Consider the following 20,066-nt stretch of genomic DNA (forward strand, 5'->3'; position numbering starts at 1 on the left):
ACTGAGATCAGTTTGATTGTGTGTGCTTCAGAGTTGTTCTTCCCTCAGTTTTATATAAACATTATTAGCAAATCCTTTAGAAAATTGATTTGCTGATCATTTAAGTGGCAGGCCTGTTTGAAGCTATGCTGAAATGTATCCTTAGCTTTAATCATGCTCCTGTAATTAAACTAATGAGTTTCATAAGAAATAGGTGAACATATGAGGATGCTTTTTGGGCTGCTGTTATTTTACTCTCACTGTTTGATCGTTTTTACTGGCTGCTGTATCCCTTCCCGTTGCTGTGTTTCTTCAACCTCAGCTGTAGTGCTGCTGTGTTGCTTCACCTTGCCTTATTTCTGCAAACAGAGCTGTGTGGCTGAGGGCTGTTTCGTGAATGTGTGTATCTTGGCCTTGGAGTTTTTTCCTTCAAGTTCCACCTGGCCTCATTTTGGGAAAGAAAGAAAAATTAGGAAGATCTTGAATCTGGTCATCCCTGCCTGATGCCACCCTGTTCCCTTGTCCTGCCTCTTGCTAGTCCAGCTGGGCTCCTGCTGTGTCACTGGGAGGCAAGAAGCAGAGATCCTGCAGCATTTCTACCTGCTGCCCCACAGCGGGCTCCTTTCTGAGATAACGTTGGTAGGACCCCGCTGTTGGGTGGGTAACGAGGAAGAGAAGTGGTGTGGGAAGGGAGAGATGGGATGATGGGAAAGAGGAGTCCAGGGACAAAGATGTGAAGGAAAGAGCAAATGAGAGGAAGATAATATATGATGAGTAAGAGATTAAAAAGAGGTAAGATTGAGAACACGGAATTCTTGTTTGGCAGACAAATATTTGAGAAGAGAAGGCTGCCTAAATCCAGAAGGTATATTTGAATTCAGGTGGTGGTCATTTTTGGAGAGCTTGTGTAATAAGGCTTTTGTGTGGGTATGGTGTAACGTGTGACGTGCTTGAATAGGTTTTTTTTAATGACAGAATCCAGATGCCCTTATGTGTTTCCTGGGTTTTGGTGAATGTGTGTAAATCACTGCTGGGTGGGAATGGAGAACATGAGAGAGGGGAAAAGAAATAGCAGCAGCGATGTGAAACGTGAGGAAATCATAGAATCATAGAATGGTTTGGGTTGGAAGGGACCTTAAAGATCATCTAGTTCCAACCCCCTGCCATGGGCAGAGAAATCCTCCACTACACCAGGTTGCCCGAAGCCTCATCCAGCCTGGCCTTGAACACTTCCCGGGATGGGGCATCCACAACTTCCCTGGGCAACCTGTTCCACTGCCTCACCACCCTCAATGTAAAAAATTTCTTCCTTATATCTAATCTAAATCTGCCCTCTTTCAGTTTAAATCCATTGCCCCTTGTCCTATCACTACATGCCCTTGTAAAAATTCCCTCTCCAGCTTTCCTGTAGGCCCCCTTTAGGTACTGGAAAGCTGCTGTAAGATCACCCCGGAGCCTTCTCTTCTCCAGGCTGAACAGCCCCAACTCTCTCAGCCTGTCTTCACAGCAGAGGTGCTCCAGCCCTCAAATCATCTTCGTGGCCCTCCTCTGGACTCGTTCCAGTAGCTCCATGTCCTTCTTATGTTGGGGACTCCACAGCTGAACACAGTATTCTAGGTGGGGTCTCACGAGAGCAGAGTAGAGGGGCAGAATCACTTCTCTTGACCTGCTGGCCACACTCCTTTTGATACAGCCCAGGATACGAATGGAAAAGAACTCCATGTAAGATGTGTGTGGGTGGGAGGAAGGTAATACTTTTCCCAAGCATATATCAGTGTAATAAAAATTAAAAATGGAAAAATAATAACTTATAACAATATGTAGGAATCTTTGAAAGCTCAGGAATAGCATAAATAGTGGAGCTCAGGGATAGGATAGATTGTGGTGTGATGATAAGATTGGAAACTTGCTTGGAGACAGCACTAGGCACCTGGCCAATCTCTCATCAATGACTTTTATCTTACTGATATTGAAAAAAAAATCTTCTCTTTTGATCTCATTCTCTTACCTTCTGCTTTGGAGCAAACATTTTTTCTAATTGTATCTATTCTGGTATGTTTTCCCATCTGTTTACTACCCTTTTCCTGAAATTATTTTGCAGAAGCATCTTGTTTATTCCTAGCTTTGGGATTATCAGCTTTGTGCTGTTAACTAATAGAAAAAGTGCTTCAGTTCCTTTTGATAATAATATATGAAGATAGAGCTTTGTGGCTTTGATGTGTCTGTGTCTTTCTCCTCACATATCACCCAAACTGTAGGTTTGATGAGGAGAAAAAAGTGAGTAGAAACATTGCATGGGAGCACATTTCATTTAAGATAGGGTAAATTAGAAATGATTTGTAATTTTGATGGAAAACAGAGACAGAAGAATACACCTTTTTGTATCTATAGTAGCCAGTTATATTGCCTCCAGCTAGAATTAATCTCCTATCAGTCCAGTATGACCAGGCTACTACCCTTCCTCCTACCTTCCCCATCTGGCCAGCCTTTTATATTAGGTCTTTCACCAGCTCAAGTCTATCCTGTCCCCGATTTGGTGTGGAAAAAGCTGAGTAATGAAGAATTTGGCCCATACAAGTAGAAGATGTACAAACCTGTAGCAATAAATCTGTGAGGTAAATAAAGGTAAATAGAGGTAGCGAGAAACACATCTTACCTCAGCTGTAAAGCTTGGATCCAAACTCCGGTAATTTGCTCTTGGCCCATTGAGAAGATCAAGACTAGGGGTGAAGCTTTGGCCTAGCTTTGTGCATCTGCTTGTTCAATTTCTGTGTAGATCTGGTCTTTGCATCCTTTCCACGACAGAAAAAAGAGCTGGTGCAGGAGTCTGTGTGACCTTTGCTAGGATGCCCTTTCTTAGCTTTCTGAATGTGTGGCCATGACTGGGAATCCATGCTGTGACATTGTGTGCTTTTCAAGAGGGTCCTGACGATCAGATCAAGTTAGTACCTAACTAACAAGTGACAGCATTCCTGATACGACATGTCAGTTTGTTGTCACTGGTGCTCTGTGGGTAACTGATCTTGGGGTTTTTGTGCTGAACTGAAGAAATCAGAAGCAATTAGACACTGAAATGTTTAAAAGGTTTTGATCTTGTTATCTAAATGGAAAAACTGGTTTGTTTTAGGAAGAATCCACATGAAATACTCTGTTGTGTGTAGGAGGAGGAGGGCAGAATATTGCAGGCATGCTTGTGTCAAAAGCACAAGGAATGTGGGAGATTTATACTCGTTATTGCTGCAGAGGTTCAACTTGTATTTCCCATAGGCTACAAAGGTGCATAGATTTTGGGCCTTTTGGGCTGGTGGGAAACATTACCAAATACTCTGTAAGATTTATTGGTAGAAGAGCATGCATACAACTGCTTGAGAGTGCCAACTTCATATCTGCTGCTTTCGATTCAGACTCTGACATTAGCTTCACCACCGACTCATGGAGTCTCCAGACACAGGTATCCTGCTAAGTGGAATAGTCTCACGTGGTATAAAATTCTTAGACAGAAAAATAAGAGTAGGTCTCTTGCCTCTCTAATCCTTTCAGTGAAATGTATATTTATGCACAGTAGCATGATACTAGCAGCGGAACTGACACTGTTATCCATGTTTCACAAAAATGAATTCAGGTTATCTTGTGAGAGAGAGAAGACATGGTTTTGTAAGTCAATTGAGGCAGAAGAATTGTTTCTACCACACTGAATGTCATTAAACTTAAGTAATGCATCTCCATGTACATGCGAGCTTTTTTTTGTTCGGAACAATGTGGTGTATTGACCGTTTTGTTACTAACTGAAAATACATTTTTTTCTTAATATTGGTAACAACTGTTTGTGTCCCTTTAAAAAAGAAATTTGAAGGATGTGTTCGATTAGCACAATACTGCTACTTTCTAAACTGTTTCCCTGTACTGAATGCAGTAATGTAAGGTTGTTTGTTTGTTTGTTTTTAAAAAAAGGAAAAATAATTATGACAACAAAATGATGAAGTCCTTTGGGACGGGAGGGAAGCATGGCAGTCTGGACTTACCTTAAAAATTCCTCCTCCACTTGTGGTCTGTTTTGAAATGTGTTCTAGCTGCAGGGAGCAAAACTATTAGCCTGTTTAGAAACAGGTTCTCCTGTTTCTAAAGCATCATCCCTCCTGCACAGCTTGCTCACTTGCCTTCCTTCTCTTAATGAACTACAGTTTATATGTGCTCAGCGGATTTTTGCCCGGCTGAATTTCAGCTGGTCTAGACTGGAAGACAGTGAGTGGGAATAAAGTTGTGGTACAAGCACAGGTAATCTCTGAACTCTGTGTTTGGGGAATAGATGGGACTTTTGTCCCTCTCCCATCTGGGTGGACATCTCTTAGTTTCAGAATAACTGGGGAACATATGTTAGTATTTGTGGTGAGCAAGTGAAATCTGTGTCCAGAATCCTGTTGTTAGCCAGTAAAACTGTTTCTCCTTGCAGTTGGATGAAATGTTTTTAAAAAGCCCGTTTCATGGCAGTTGTAGAAATCCGTCAATAGATGCTTGTCAGATCATCCGTCTGGGAACCTTGTACTCACAACAGAATTTTGCAGCTGCTGAGGTTTTTTTTTAGTGATTTTGTCAAAACTAATAACAAGTGAATTCTTTACATTGAGAAATCAGGTTGCTTTTTCAAATTTTTGTCTGTAATGTTGCGATAATAACCAGTAACTCATGGAGACAATAATTTTCTATTCAAAGCACTTAAAACTCTGTACAGTATGGTTGTATTTCTGAAGATAAATTTCTGTCTTTTTCACAACATGGATAGAGTTATTTATTCTTATAGTAATAGGTGGACTGTTTCAGATGACTGCCAAATAATTATTCTTAGTGGTTTCTCCTGCACCTCTCTGCAGACTTGGAAATCTGATTGGCATAGCTGAAGCAAAAACACTGCTTTGTGCATCTGTATAGGTTTGGGGTTTTTGCTCATTTGTATAGTTTTTAGTTATGCAAGGGAATACAGTGGTGTAAGTTTACAGACTGGTATGTTTGTGTACGTGTGCTTTCATCAAGGGAGCCTTCTCCTATGGATTTTCATCAATATTTAATTAGAATGTTTTAATTACACCTCTGCATTTCCGTAGGTATATAGGAAAGCCTTTTGAATCATGTTTGCAGAATGGAGTTTTTTAATTTTGCGTATTGGAGTTTCTATTGGAAAAGACTTAGAATCTGCCTTAAGTACTTGAGAAATTACAGTAGGATTTTTCAAGACTGTTAAATTAGCTTAAGCTTCCAGTTACAGCTTAGAAAGTTTAAATTGTATTGGTCTAAATATAACATCCTTTTACAGACAAAAGAACTTAAATAAAAAGATGAAGACTAGGTGCTCAGATGTATGTTTGTGCATCCCTGGATCTTTAGCAGTGTGTTCGGATTTCTGCATGGAGGTTTGTTTAATAGTGGTAGCATATGAAATTCAAGTTAAGTAGAGCAAGGAAATGCCATACAATTGCTAGTGTGAAATCTAACAAATAGAACAATTTTCTACCCTTGAGTGATTCAAAACCATTTGCAATCTTAATCCAAAAAGGCACTGCTTAAAGCAATGCTCTGCTCTAGAGATGAACAACAGTCCAATAATCAAGACGGAAATGCAGAGTTTCACTTCTCATATGTTGTTAGTCTACTGACAGTATTCTTTGTTTTCCCTAACATTTTACATGGTACAGAAATCTGGAGGCTTTCGTTCTTCTGCCACTGATTCTGTAAATCATTTACTTTCTCCGAGCTTCGTTTTTCCTCTTGTATACAAAATGGAAATGATATTTTTCTTGCATTTGTTAAGGCCTTCATTGCCTCGAAGGGAGATTTATAACTGCAAGGCTTTATCAGTTGTTGTTGTTTACATTTATTAATATGTGGTGAATTAATAAGCATAATATTCAGAAAAATAAATACATTAGGGAGAGATAAGAGAAGAAAGGAGTACTTTTTGTCTTACTTTCCTCTTGGTGCTTTATTTGGCTGTAGGGTTAAGGTTCTCCTCAAATCCAGCATTTCAGATACATAGTTCTGGGAAGCTACCGAGTTACATAGGTATGTATGATGAAAATAAAGATTTAAGCCTTTTTCTCTCTTCTAATAGGAGATGTTTAACGAAAGGATGGACACAAAGGATAAAATTATCTGGCTTTTGAGGCAAGTTGCCCATCTATTGATGCAATTTTGAATAATCTTTCTAAGCAATGGCTGTCTGTCACTCTCTATTAGAGGAGAGAAGAGCTCTTCATGCTAACAAAGTCAGGAGGGGTGACTTCCACTAGAATTATACTTGGCAGTGCAAAGATTACTCCAGATTATTTTGCTTTATGTCCTGTCCTTGCTTCATTGATCATGTAACTGCAACTTTCAGAAGTATTTAAGCCTCACTTTAAATATAATTATGATGCAAATATGCCCTAGTATGCTAACTTGAAATAGCCAGCAGGTTTGTAGCTGAGATTATATGGAGAAAGGCAGGGAACTAAGTCATACGAGATAACATTGAGGCATTGACTGATGCACTCATCTGGCTAACGGGGAAGTGCTATTACAAATATCAGAGCACTTGCTGGGTGTCAGAGATAAACGGTTAAAAACAGTCAAAGAAAGGGGTGAGGGAAGGAATGCTGGTCAAGGATAGGTGAGGATTAAAGGTTTATTCTTTGATACTGACATGCAACGTGGAGTTGCATATTTCACTTACTAGGTTAACATATTCATGTACAATTACAACGTTAGTAATTCTTAAGCTGCATGATTGTTTTCATCTTTCTGGCTTTAGTACTTTTTCAGGGTGGGTATGTTTAAACTTGCACGTATTTTGCAGTAGTCTGCCTGGTGCAAAGAAACAGATGTAATGCATCGTTTGTGTGTGTCATTGGGAGCTATGACTACTCTGAAAGCTTGCCATGTGAACCAGGCAGGCAATACGTATTAACTCTGTTAATCAGTTCCTTATCTGAAATACAAACCCACATAAATACTGTAGGTATTTGGCCTACAGGGCTTTCTAATACCAGTCTCCTGAATCTGAACTGCTATCTAAAGAATCAGATTTTAGTGCATCTTTGTGTAATCTTTTCAAATTAGGGATACTGAAGTTCATAAATAGCAGTGGTGATATCTGCCAATATTTGCTCTCTACAGCTTCCTGAGGAGGGGAATTCGAGAGGGAGGTGCTGATCTGTTCTCCCTGGTATCCTGTGATAGGATGCGTGGGAATGGTTTAAAGCTGTGCCCAGGAGGTTCAGACTTGACATTAGGAAACATTTCTTTACTGAGAGGGTGGTCAAACACTGGAACAGGCTTCCTAGAGAGGTGGTTGAGGCCTCAAGCCTGTCAGTGTTTAAGAGACATTTGGACAATGCTCTTAATAACATGATTTAACTTGGACAGTCCTGAATTGATCAGGCAGTTGGACTAGATGATCATTGTAAGTCCCTTTCCAACTGAAATTATTCTATTCTATTCTATTCTATTCTATTCTATTCTATTCTATTCTATTCTATTCATAGAAACATAGAATCAGAGAATGGTTAGGGTTGGAAGGGACCTTAAAGATCATCTAGTACCAACCCCCCTGCATGGGCAGGGAAACTCTCCACTACACCAGATTGCCCAAAGCCTCTTCCAGCCTGGCCTTGAACACTTCCAGGGATGGGGCATCCACAACTTCTCTGGGCAACCTGTTCCGATGCCTCACCACCCTCTGAGTGAAAAATTTATTCCATATATCTAGTCTAAATCTGCCCTCTTTCAGTTTAACGCCATTGCCCCTTGTCCCATCACTACATGCACTTGTAAAAAGTCTCTCTCCAGCTTTCCTGTAGGCCCCCTTTAAGTACTGGAAGGCTGCAATAAGATCACCCCGGAGCCTTCTCTTCTCCAGGCTGAACAGCCCCAACTCTCTCAGCCTGTCTTCACAGGAGAGGTGCTCCAGCCCTCGGATCATCTTTGTGGCTCTCCTCTGGACCTGCTCCAGCAGCTCCATGTCCTTCTTGTGTTGGAGACTCCAGAGTTGAAGGCAGTATTCCAGGTGGGGTCTCATGAGAGCAGAGTAGAGGGGTAGAATCACCTCCCTTGACCTGCTGGCCACTCTTCTTTTGATGCAGCCAGGACATGGTTGGCTTTCTGGGCTGCAGGTCCACATTGCTGGCTCATGTTGAGCTTCTCATCCACCAGCACTCCCAAGTCCTTTTCCTCCGGGCTACTCTCAATCCATTCTCCACCCCGCCTGTACTTGTGCTTGGGATTGCCCTGACCCACGTGTAGGACCTTGCACTTCGCCTTGTTGAACTCATGAGGTTCTCACAGGCCCATCTCTCCAGCCTGTCAGGGTCTCTCTGGATGGCATCCCTTCCCTCCAGCGTGTCCACAACACCACACAACTTGCTGTCATCTGCAGACTTGCTGAGGGTGCACTCGATCCCACTGTCCATGTCACCAACAAAGATGTTAAATAGCACTGGCCCCAGTACTGACCCCTGAGGAACACCACTTGTCACTGGCCTCCACTTGGACATTGAACCGTTGACCACAACTCTTTGAGTGCGACCATCCAGCCAATTCCTTATCCACCGAGTGGCCTATCCATCAAAACCATGTCTTTCCAGTTTAGAGACAAGGATGTCGTGTGGATAAGTGCAGGTAGACGATGTCTGTTGCTCTTCCTCTATCCATCAATGCTGTAACCTCATCATAGAAGGCCACCAAATTAGTCAGGCAGGATTTGCCCTTAGTGAAGCCATGTTGACTGTCACATATCACCTCCTTATTTTCTATGTGGCTTAGCATAGTCGCCAGGAGGATCTGCTCCATGATCTTGCTGGGCACAGAGGTGAGACTGATTGGCCTGTAGTTCCCTGGGTCTTCTTTTTTCCCCTTTTTAAAGATGGGGGCTATGTTTCCCCTTTTCCAGTCAGTGGGAACTTCACCAGATTGCCACGACTTCTGAAATATGATGGATAGTGGCTTAGCAACTTCATCTGCCAGTTCCCTTAGGACCCACGGATGCACCTCATCAGGTCCCATGGGCTTGTCCACCTTCAGGTTCTTTAGATGGTCTCGGACCTGATCTTCTCCTACAGTGGGTGGTTCTTCATTCTCCCAGTCCCTGTCTTCGCCTTCTGTGACTTGGGCTGTGCAGCTGGAGCTCTTGTCAGTGAAGACTGAGGCAAAGAAGTCATTGAGTACCTCAGCCTTCTCCATATCCTGGGTAGCCAGGTCCCCCGTTTCCTTCCGGAGAGGGTCTATTCTATTCTATTCTATTCTATTCTATTCTATTCTATTCTATTCTATTCTATTCTATTCTATTCTATTCTATTCTATTCTATTCTATTCTATTCTATTCTATTCTATTCTATTCTTTTTGATTTGTAGATGATGTACTGAATTCCATTACTAATTTGGAAGTTACTGACTATTGAGACAGTTCCTACACCTGCCATACATAAATTCCTGCGATGTGGCTTTGATACAGGGGTGGAGAGTAGAGCTGTCAGGCCTCTCTGCTCAAACAGTTCCTAATCAAACTGAAGCTGCTAAGGTGCAGTCATATGGGTGGCATGCAAGAAGCTTTTCTTAAATCTCTGGCCACAACTTGACTTGCAGGGTGGATTTCCCTACCTTCTGTATCGTCTTCAGAGGAAATTCCTGCTGTGCTTCCTTATCAGGGACACCTTTTCCCTTGTGGTGGAGTAGCAGGCACAAAGTTCTTTTTGGACTCAGTCCCTGCTTAGATCGGCAAGGGGAGAGTGTGGTGTCCCCTCACCCGCAGAGAGCTGAGCCTGCTGGATAGCCATTGGAAGCCTGAAGCAGGAACCGTTTTTTCATTTCACCATTTTTTTATTTCTCTGCCACTCATTATTGTTCCATCATATTATCCATGGCCCTTTTCTCATGTTCATAAGGATCTTCCTTCTTCTCCCTGCTGTTAAAAGCGAGGGGTTAATAATGCAGGGATAATTTGGTACATATAACTTACATATAAAGACTCTTAAAGACATTTGGCAAGAAAAAGGTTTTGACTTTTTCAAAAGAGGAATTGGTTAGATCTAGGTTTTTTTTGGCAGGTTTCAGGATAAAAAGCTCCTGACACCCAAGAGTTAATCCACTCATTTTAGGGGAAAAAATGAAGTAAAGGTACAGTGCCAGCATCATTTATCTCTGTTATTAATTCACATACAAGGGCTGTAATGCATAAGATTTGTGTGCATGTGTGTGGGTTTGTATGAATGTCAATTAGCATGAGCTGGGATGGAGTTTCTGCTGAATTGAAGACAAATGGTTTTGGAGTCATGTCAATTTTGATGGAAGTTGCCGCAAAATAAAACTTCCTCATTTTACTAAGTAGCTGTTTTAATGAAGCAGTCTTGGCAATGATATACATAGTTTGTGTTATCTAGGCAACAAATTTAAGTTAGGAGAAGGCTCCCAGCTTTCACAGCAGGTTTGTGTTGTGTTCCAAATGGAACAGTAAAAAAGGGAAGTTGTATGCCTCCTCCCTGTTTTTAAAATAAGCTTGGTGTATTTACCACTTGGATCTTCTGATGTGGTGTCTGCAGAAATTGGGGGCTGAAGCTGGCAGCCCAGGAAGTCCCCTCCAGATCTCTTTTCTGGATTCTGTTTTGACAATTAAGTGGCAATAAATTAATAACTTTTACTGGCATTACTGTTTCATTATAGGACAAACAAGAGACTTTGATCTAGAAAGGAAGATAAAATGTTTCAGTCTTTACTAAACAGTGTGTTTTCTTTAAAATAAATACAATGGAATATTTAACTATGTCATATAATCTGATTTTCCTAAAACCAAAATAAATTCCAAAGCAAAAATATAATGTTGGAATAAAATTTTGCTTTTTTTCTTAAATCTGGATTTTTTTTTTTTGCAGAAATAGTTTATTGGAAATGTTGAAAATATTTGTTCTTCTGACTAAGAGAAAATACATATTTTTGAAAACTCTGATATGTATACCTAATCCTCCTCTTACTGAAAATGAGAATCTGATTGCTTGTGCTAGTTAACAAAATGCTAGTGTTCAGGATCATTGGTAGCTGTTCTTTCTGGATGAAATAGGAGACTAAAATAGACCTATAATGTTGCCTTGAAAGTTTGTATGTTTTTGACTTCCATGTCTTGGTAAAACTGTAGCTTTACAGTTTTACTTTCTGCTGCCTTAAATCCCCCAGTCCTTCAGTTTCAATACGTACTTCTGAATTTCCTTCTCTGTTTACATAATAGTGATAATATAATGTTTACAGAGCAGCCATATGCCCCCCAGCCCCTGATCGAGTGAATATTAGTGAATCTGTACTATAACATGTTTTGGCTCTGCAGTAAATTGTAGTAGTTTGTTTTATGAAGAACTATTACTTTATTGAAGATCTTTTTACATCCAAAAAGATAGTAATTGAGGGCATGACTGAGAATAGCTTTGCGAACTTGTAATGTTGCACAGCTCCAGCATTTTAAAGTCAATATGTTTCAATATCTGGCTTGCTGAAATGCCAAGTTTACTGTAGTGTTGAATCATTTTGTGCGCTTTCAGTGGATCATGGATTAAACTTGTGAACCTGAACATGAAGTAGCTCTGAGGCTTGCTTTGTTAAGTACAGATCGAATACGGAGTACGGACTGCAAGTGTTAAGAACATGAGTAAGTAGCACCATAAATGCTCATCTTACTAAGAACATAAAAATTCCCTCTTTAAGAAGTGAAAAGCAGAGAGTTATACTGATTTGGGGATTTTCTGAAGGATGTGAAAGTTAACCCCAAGACTTAGAACGATGATTGTTTTTCGGCTGCCTGTCAGCACATATGATGATGCTGTGCAGCATCAGCCTCTGTGTTTAGCCTATTTCATTTCTCCTGAATTAACTTCATCAGTAACAGACCACTTTGTCGCTTCTGAAGACAGAAACTGACTTATGAAGGGAATCAGGGAACTACTCTCTTGTTGCATGTCTGCCCAGCTCCAGGTGTTTAAAAAGTCAGTCAGCTCATAACCCCTCTGTTACAAAGAAATGCAGGTACGATGTAAAAGCTTTGTGCATATTCTTAACTGTGAGTGTGCATCCTTTCCATGAAGCTAATTTTCTGTTTAAGTAATAATTATAGAATGTTTATGAAGTGCATATGCACACATTCTGGATGTTTTCCCATCACTGTACCTTCACGTTTCTATTTTTGTGCCTGTTTTTGAGGGGCTGCAGGTAGATGATAGAGTGCAACAGCAGGCTGTGTTTTTTGCAGTAGAGGTTAAGTTCTGTCTTTTCTGCCTTCAGAGGCTGTGAAAGCTGTGCTGTGCAGCTCAGTGGCAATCAAGATGTTGTAGGAAGACATTGATTTATTACAATATGATATGAAATGAGAGCTGAACATCATTTCCTATGAACAGCCAGCTCTTGGTTACAGGGCCTTAAAAACCCCTTCCATCAGACTTGTAGAAATATTTCGTAAAAACAAATAGCCAACAATACATTCAAACACTGGCAGGTAAAAAAAAAAAGATATTTCCTGTCACAGCACAACTTGCATTCCATCGTTTTCCTGGGCTAATGAAACAAAGTAGGCCAAATTGTTCTCTGGTGTACTCGTGTATAGTTTAGTATAATATAACAGGATTCGTTTGTATCTCGGGCAAAATTTTTTCCCAGTGATTTGATTTCAATTTTTTTCTCCTAGCCTAATGTCAGGACTTTATGGTGTTCTTAAAAGAAGATTGTCAGATTGATTCAGACTTGATTTCAGTCATTTGTGATGCTGTGAGTGCTGAATTTAAAAAAAAGTGGTCCTGGAGAGGGGCAGGAAGACAGTAATTAAAAAGCAGTCTAAATCTCACATCCGCATTAATTGACGTGTCATGTATGGTTTCTGGGCCATATCAGAGACTAACATTAATAGAATTATTCTACAGTTAACACCTCTTATGGTTTATAAGGTATTACAAGAATATTGAAAGCATTCTGACCAACAGCCACTTAAGCTGAAATGACTGTTCTCATTGGAGATCCCAGTGGAGGTGTTAACTCAGAGGAACTCTTATGGAGGGGGAAGGGTTTTCCTTGCTGTGTTTGTGTTGCTTGGTAGCATGAACCAGATCAGCTCAAACAGAAGAGAAAGAGGGAAGAGGAACAGCCATCCTGAAAAAATGTTCACCAACCACATAGCTAAATTTCTTGTTCAGATTCATTTCACATCATGTTAAGAATTGAGTAGCAAAAATTGTTCTCTCAATCTGTCACTTTGTCGATGTCAATGTACTCTGCATCTCTCTGTGGACTCCCCGTACTCCATTGTGTCAAGGCAGTGACTTATCTTCCATTTTGGGTCCTTTTGCATTCTTACGTGACTGTCTGTCTCTCACACGTTTTCTCTGTTGCTGCTTCTGCTCAGCAAAATCCAACAAACTCACACAGCTTGCATCAACATGGTTCAAAGGTGATAAACATTCAACACTCTTTCCCAAACACAGTAAATGTGTCACAGTAATATGGAGCGTTCAGCAGCTCCGATCGGCTGATGTATGGGAAGCAGGTAGCTGTACAGCAGTCAGTGGGCAGGCATGAAGTTTAGGAGCACAGCTTGCGCCTAAGCCTGTCCACCTTCTGTCCGTGTGCTGACTTGCAGATAGCGTATGAAGTGCCGGTATGGGTGCTGTGAAAGCTGTGTATGAGAGTGGAGGGGCAGACAAATTGTTTAAATGAACCATTAAAGGCAGTTTCTTCAAGATGGGATTGCAGTGCATCAACAGGGTGGTGGCGAGGAAGCATATGTTAAGTGTTAGTGTTCTGTTCTGTGGTTAGTGTGGTTGTCATCAAGTTCTGTTTTATTTTAACTTCTCTAAGGTGCCAGTAAGCAATAATATCCAACTTCTTCGCTGTCACTGAATTCACACCCACACCAATTCCACTGCCACCGTAAACCATCACATTCTCAATTAAAATATGTTTCTGTAAGAGCTCAGTGATTAAAAAAAATACCTTTACTAAAAATGAGAGATCATAATTCATTCCTACCATTAATATGTGAAATTTTCAGTTTGATGGATCCATAAGAATAGGAAGAAGACAAAATTCAGGTTTAATCTTATGTGAATACTTCATTATTTAAAGCTGTTACTGTCTGGAGAGATAAGCACAGAGAGTACGGGTAATGAAAACAAATTTTATAAATATCATTGCAATTGTAACTGTACTGAAACATATGTTGTCATTGCAATCTCATCTGTTCAGTATGTGTTTAAACTGGGGCAAACTCCTTGCTGACTTACACTTGGAGTTATGAGATTTGCAGGTGGTGTGAATCACCAGAGAATGCGACCACTATTTTTATAATCCTTTAGTTTTTTTTATTAGGTGGATAACACCCACAAGTACACTTCTGTCAACAGACAAAACTGCAGCTAGGGCAGTGGCAGAACAAACTTCCTGCAGTGTTTTGCAACGTGGAATCATAGGGAAAATTCTCCAAGTCAGAAGGTAGTTCAATATCCATTGCCTGTGCAATCATAGAATCATAGAATGGTTTGAGTTGGAAGGGACCTTAAAGATCATCTAGTTCCAACCGCCCTGCCGTGAGCAGGGACATCAGTAATGGTAAAATTTGTTGCTAAACACAATGCATTTTTTTCTTATATAGTTTTGTAAATAAAGAGATAACTTTTTTTTTCCTTGGAGTTTGTAAGTAAATATCAAACGGTCCTTATTCTCTTTCTATGAGGCTGTGTACAACATTAGCATTTACTGATAGAAATAAATTTCTCCTCCGTGTAAGATCAGTCCCTGGCACACGTTTCCAGAACACTATCCGCATGGCTATCTGTTGAGCTTTGTGACTAGAGGCTAGTCATTTTTCTTTGGAACAGTCTGTTTATTGTGTGGCCTTTGAAGAGATGAGGTCACTGATGTCCATGTGTATGTATGTTTTGTAGTGTTAATTGCCACCCTGGATCAAATTAGATTGGATAACTAAAAGATATTGAACAGTTTATAAAACACATTCATTTACAAACATGAAATGGTGGCAATTCACATGGCGAAGTGCCCTGACTGGGATGTATTACATTGTTTGCCTCCAAATGAACTACTCTGTCAAGATGCTGATAAGTGTGGCCATTTCTGAGGTGAAACAGACCTTGAGCATACCCAGAGCAGTCAGCAGCTCCGATCGGCTGGTGTATGGGAAGCAGGTAGCTGTACTGCATCCAGCTGAAACGTAAACGGGCAAAAGATTGTTTCCCAGGAGTATGTCCAGAACACTGCACATCCTGTGAAAACTTGTGAAATGCTTAATGGAGGCAAGTAGTTAGTTACACAGGGAAAAATGGCAATTCTGGCCACCCGGTGCCCTAGGGCATTAAACTGCTTCAAATGCTAGTTATAATTGAAAGAGGAAGACATTTCCCAATTAATTATGTAAACCCTGCTGCAGCACCACCTAGCCTTATTTTCAGTAATACAATATAATTTGTTGAACAGTTACATAGTGTACTGTGAGCAACCACCAATCTTGAGAAGCTACAGTTTTGTTTCTCTCGTTTTTCATTTGTGGTTTTAGAATTAGGACACACAGCATTGTGAAATTAAAGAAAACAACACAAAAAAACATGCCCCCCGCCCCCCAAAAATTGAGAGTTTCTTTATATTCCTTCTAATTGTGAGCCTGCCTGATGTTTGGCTTTCAAGCTTTTCGTTGTGACTGAGAAATAGGAATGTGCTTTTTCATAAATTGAAATAGATATCTTCTTGTCATTGGATTTATGTTCCTGGGATTTAACAAAATATAATCTATTATGGAACTTTTATGAAATAAGATATTAAGAATTGAGGAGGATTTATTTCTGTCAGCCTCTTTCCAGAGAGACACAGAAACTTTTACTGAAGAAACTTTCCTCCAATACTGTGTGCTTGATACCAGACCTCAATCTGTTTCTTGCAGGTGTAGCAGGAATGTCTCTTAACGTTGTCATAATTTGCAGGCATCTCAAAAGGTTTGTCTGTGAGACTATTTACACTTACTGGTTCTATGAAAACAATGTACTTAATACTGTCAGATTTGTTTCAGTGCACTTAGATATAATGCAAGCATAACTTAAATTGCATGCCAGCAAATAAAGAGTAGGTTTTCAACTGCAGAGTTGGGAATGCTGGTAAAAAAAAGAGAAAGCAAAAAATGAGGAAATCTATAGTGTATTTGAGGCTAATCTCTTTTCCAAACTGTCATTTAGGATTTCTTCAAGACTTAGCTGCATTAGTTGAGGCTAGCTCAACAGAGCCCTGCCTTGATGTTTCTGTTTTTCAGAGCGACATAGTCGTTCTTCATCTAAAAATGGTTCAAGATTATCATCCTACCTCTATGTTCAGTGAGTCTTTAGAGGCTTTTCTGGACTTCTTGAAGGGGGTCCATCTTAAGATTCCAGTATTCGGGTTCCTCATGTTGTTGTCTCAGACCAGTCTTTCCTCACAGCATGAGTGGGATCTTGTACTGGCTGTCATTTCATGGTTATCTCAAACTCCTGCTTCTGTTCCTGATTACTAAAAGGAAGAGCATAGCACATTCACTCATATTTTTTTTCCTCCCAAGGAAATTTCAGCTCATCTCTACATTTACAATAGAAAAAAATCTGTTACCACTGTACATTATTAAAAACAGTTGTCACTCAAAGCTTATAACAGTTTTCTATCTTAAAGCTATATCTATAAGTACCAGTGCAGTGAGGCAAAGAGAATTTAAGGAAGATGTACAGGATTCCAAAGTAAACCAGTGGCACAGCTGTGAACAGAGGCAGCTCTCTTATCTGTTCCAGGGCTATCCTTCCCCCTTTCTGTCAATGCTGTCAGTGGTGATGTTGATACCCAATTACAAACAGAAGCGTATGCGTCTGACTTGCATGGTTGTTACCCTCTTAACAGTTGGTCCAGCTTGAGAATATGAAGATCTGCTCAAGAAGTATTAGATATAGAGTGTAATAAGTCTTATTCTTCACAATTGTACTCTGACCCTCTCACAGTTCTGTTAGTTGCTCTTTTACCTTAGTCTAAACATCTGCTGCAGATCTAATTCCTAACTTGTAGAGATGCTGCATCCATGGGGAGAAATGCTTCACTTATAATCACGTTTTATAGTTCCCTTTGTGGTTTATTCTGGCACTTTGACTTGTCATAGTTGAATAAATTGAATTTTGTAGAGTGCTCTTGTAAAATCCCACACTTTTGATTTTAAACGTGCTTCGGTGTGATGAATGCAGCATTAGAGCGGGATGTGGAGTAATGCTTAGATTTGTGGATTATAGCTCTAGGTTTATTCTCAAGCCTCTCACTAGATTACTGTGTGAATCATGGATAGGTTGTTTTCAGGATTTCTGCTCATGCATTCCGTATCTGTAAAATTAATGTCTGTCATCTATACACAGCAGGTCTGTGTTGACACCCAGTTGGTTAATTTTTGAACAGCTAGGTAGCAAGCATGCTGTAACATGGCATCAAATGGTTGTTCCACTCATATACTAATTACCCAACTGCTACCTTGTACTTCCATCATCTTTTAATTGAAAACAAATACCTTCCTGGGTTGTAAATTGTTTAAAGAAAAATTGTTTTAACATATATTTATGTGATGCCTGTCATAGTGATCTCTCATTCCTTGGGTGAAGCAAACAGAAGAAAAGGTATTACTGGAACACGAACATAAAATAAAGTTAAGAATGTACTTTGAGATCTTTGAATGAAATATGCTGAGGGTTATTAAAGCTGTTTTCTTTCCAAGAAAACATTATCAAGCATTAGTATTTTTATGGGCACTTTTATATTATGTTGTGGTTTAGCCCTAGTTGGCAACTAAGCACCACACAGCTGCTCACTCACTTCCCCCTGGTGGGATGGGGGAGAGAATCAGAAGGGTTAAAAGTGAATAAACTTGTGGGTTGAGATAAAGACAGTTTAAAGACAGTTTAATAGGTAAAGCAAAAGCCTTGCGCACAAGTAAAGCAAAACAAGGAATTACTTCACCATTTCCCATTGTTAGGCAGGTGTTCAGCCATCTCCAGGAAAGCAGGGCTCCATCATGCCTAACGGTTACTTGGGAAGACAAATGCCATCACTCCGAACTTCACCCCCTTCCTTCTTCTTCCCCCAGCTCTATATGCTGAGCACAATGTCATACAGTGTGGAATATCCCTTTGGTCAGTTGGGGTCAGCTGTCCTGGCTGTGTCCCCTCCCAACTTCTCGTGCACCCCTAGCCTGCTCACTGGTGGGGTGAGGTGAGAAGCAGAAAAGGCCTTGATGCTGGGCAAGCACGGCTCAGCAACAACTAAAACATCTCTGTATTACCAACACTGTTTCCAGCACAAATCCAGAGCATAGCCCCACACAAGCTACTGTGAAGAAAACGAACTCTATCCCAGCCAAAACCAGCACACATTATTATTTTTGTGGGCACTTTTATCTGCTGTACTTTAAAAGCAGGCAGCAATTACCAGTGTGTCTGAATCCATCAGATTCAGGAAGGAGGAAACTAAAGAACATGAGCAAAAGACATGTCTCCATTAATGCGGTCTGAGGTAAACATTCTAAAACCTGCTGGAATTTAGGAAGGGCATGTTGCTCTGGGGTAGTTTACCTTTTGAGGAGTTTGCTTGACAATGAATAGTGGCTTAGTAATAATTAAGTTGATACTTCAGAATTAATAGCTGAAGTAGTTTAACAACGAATAAAAAGTAGCGGTTGTGTGTGTATTAAACCTGCAATAGCGTATCTGATGCATCTCTGTGTTTTAGGCAGCTAACGTCTTTTTCCATCAAATCTGGAGATGCATTCATTTGTGACGTAGTTTCATGTCATTTGGAAGTTGGAGAAAAAAACTGTAGCTGATTGATATGAGGGAAGAAATCTGGAAAGCAACAATGCTGAGAAGACTATAGATATAATTTTACAGAGTGATGGACTAACGAGTTCTAGGTGTCATATGTAGGAGTAGCCCATGTTTTGTTTTGATTAGTTAGTTCTTAAAGAAGTGTATGGGGGAAGCTAGTTTCCCATATTTTCTCTGGAAAGGAAGTGAGACGATGCATCTAACTAGTCTCTAAAGGAAAAATAAATGTTTGAATGAGCATTTGTCCCAATATTTGAAAAAATTGTTTTTCAGATAATCGCCTTTGATGAACTTCGGACAGACTTCAAAAGCCCAATAGATCAGTGCAACCCAGTCCACGCAGTGAGTATGACCAGTGGCGTGCTAAGCAACAGCTACTAAAGAAAGGGAGATGCACTGAGATGAGTGTGGAAATAAATGTAGAGTCTGTTGTGAAGTCAACTGTAGTTTGGAAAATTGATTTATTGGGCCAGTCTTAGGAAGCCAGATGGCGACTCTTTATGCTAGTAGTTTTCCTTTTTGCTGAAGGAGGCAGAAAAATAATTTGAAAGTTCAAAAACTGAAGGATATATAATGTGATACTAATGCTTTATTTTTATCTTTTCATTCTATGGCATAAGTTCTCCTTTTAAAAATCATTTACTTTCTCTGCGTTCAAGCATGGGATGACCACCTTCTCTCATACTATCTGTCTCAGTAAGTCAAAAGCTTGAAGGGATTTGATAAGAGGTACATTCCTAGACCTCTCTGTCCCATGGCAGGGCTCTAAATTCTCCTGTGTTTTAAAAGTAACTAACACATTCTGCTGCATCTGCTATAGAAAAGTTTAAATATCACCCTGAGACTGTAAACTCAGTTTTACCTGATGAACCAAAATGCAACCCAGACTTAAGCATATGAAAATTCCTCTGTTAATTAAAGCTGCAATCTAGGGTGATTTAGCTGGCTAGAGTTAAAAATGCAAATTTGTACCACCAGAACTGAGAGCAGAACTTGGCTCCCTGTATTCGCTCGCTGCGAATTACAATGTTTATGAGAGGTGCTGAATTTGATCCCTACAGAAAATCAAGTTATTGAATTGCCTGCAAGTGATAACCAGATTCAGTAGCTAATACTTTGCCATTTAACCTTGTTTCATAACTCAGCAGAGGATTTGCAGTGCTGCTTAGAACACTGAAGATTTTAAGTGTAATCTTTACATGAATCTTTGAATAA

General features: G+C 40.1%; 1 protein-coding gene across 2 annotated transcripts in view; it reads left to right on the forward strand.

Annotated features, from left to right (window-relative positions):
- CNIH3 (cornichon family AMPA receptor auxiliary protein 3) overlaps positions 1–20,066 on the forward strand; it is a 57,868-nt gene that overhangs the window by 8,765 nt on the left and 29,037 nt on the right. For both annotated transcript variants that reach the window (XM_086629763.1, XM_086629773.1), the window contains exon 2: positions 19,125–19,193. In XM_086629763.1, coding sequence (XP_086485889.1) covers positions 19,125–19,193 — 69 coding nt within the window. The remainder of the gene's footprint in view (positions 1–19,124; positions 19,194–20,066) is intronic.

This window comes from Tauraco erythrolophus, chromosome 2, assembly GCF_009769465.1.
Source record: "Tauraco erythrolophus isolate bTauEry1 chromosome 2, bTauEry1.pri, whole genome shotgun sequence".
Taxonomy (NCBI): domain Eukaryota; kingdom Metazoa; phylum Chordata; class Aves; order Musophagiformes; family Musophagidae; genus Tauraco; species Tauraco erythrolophus.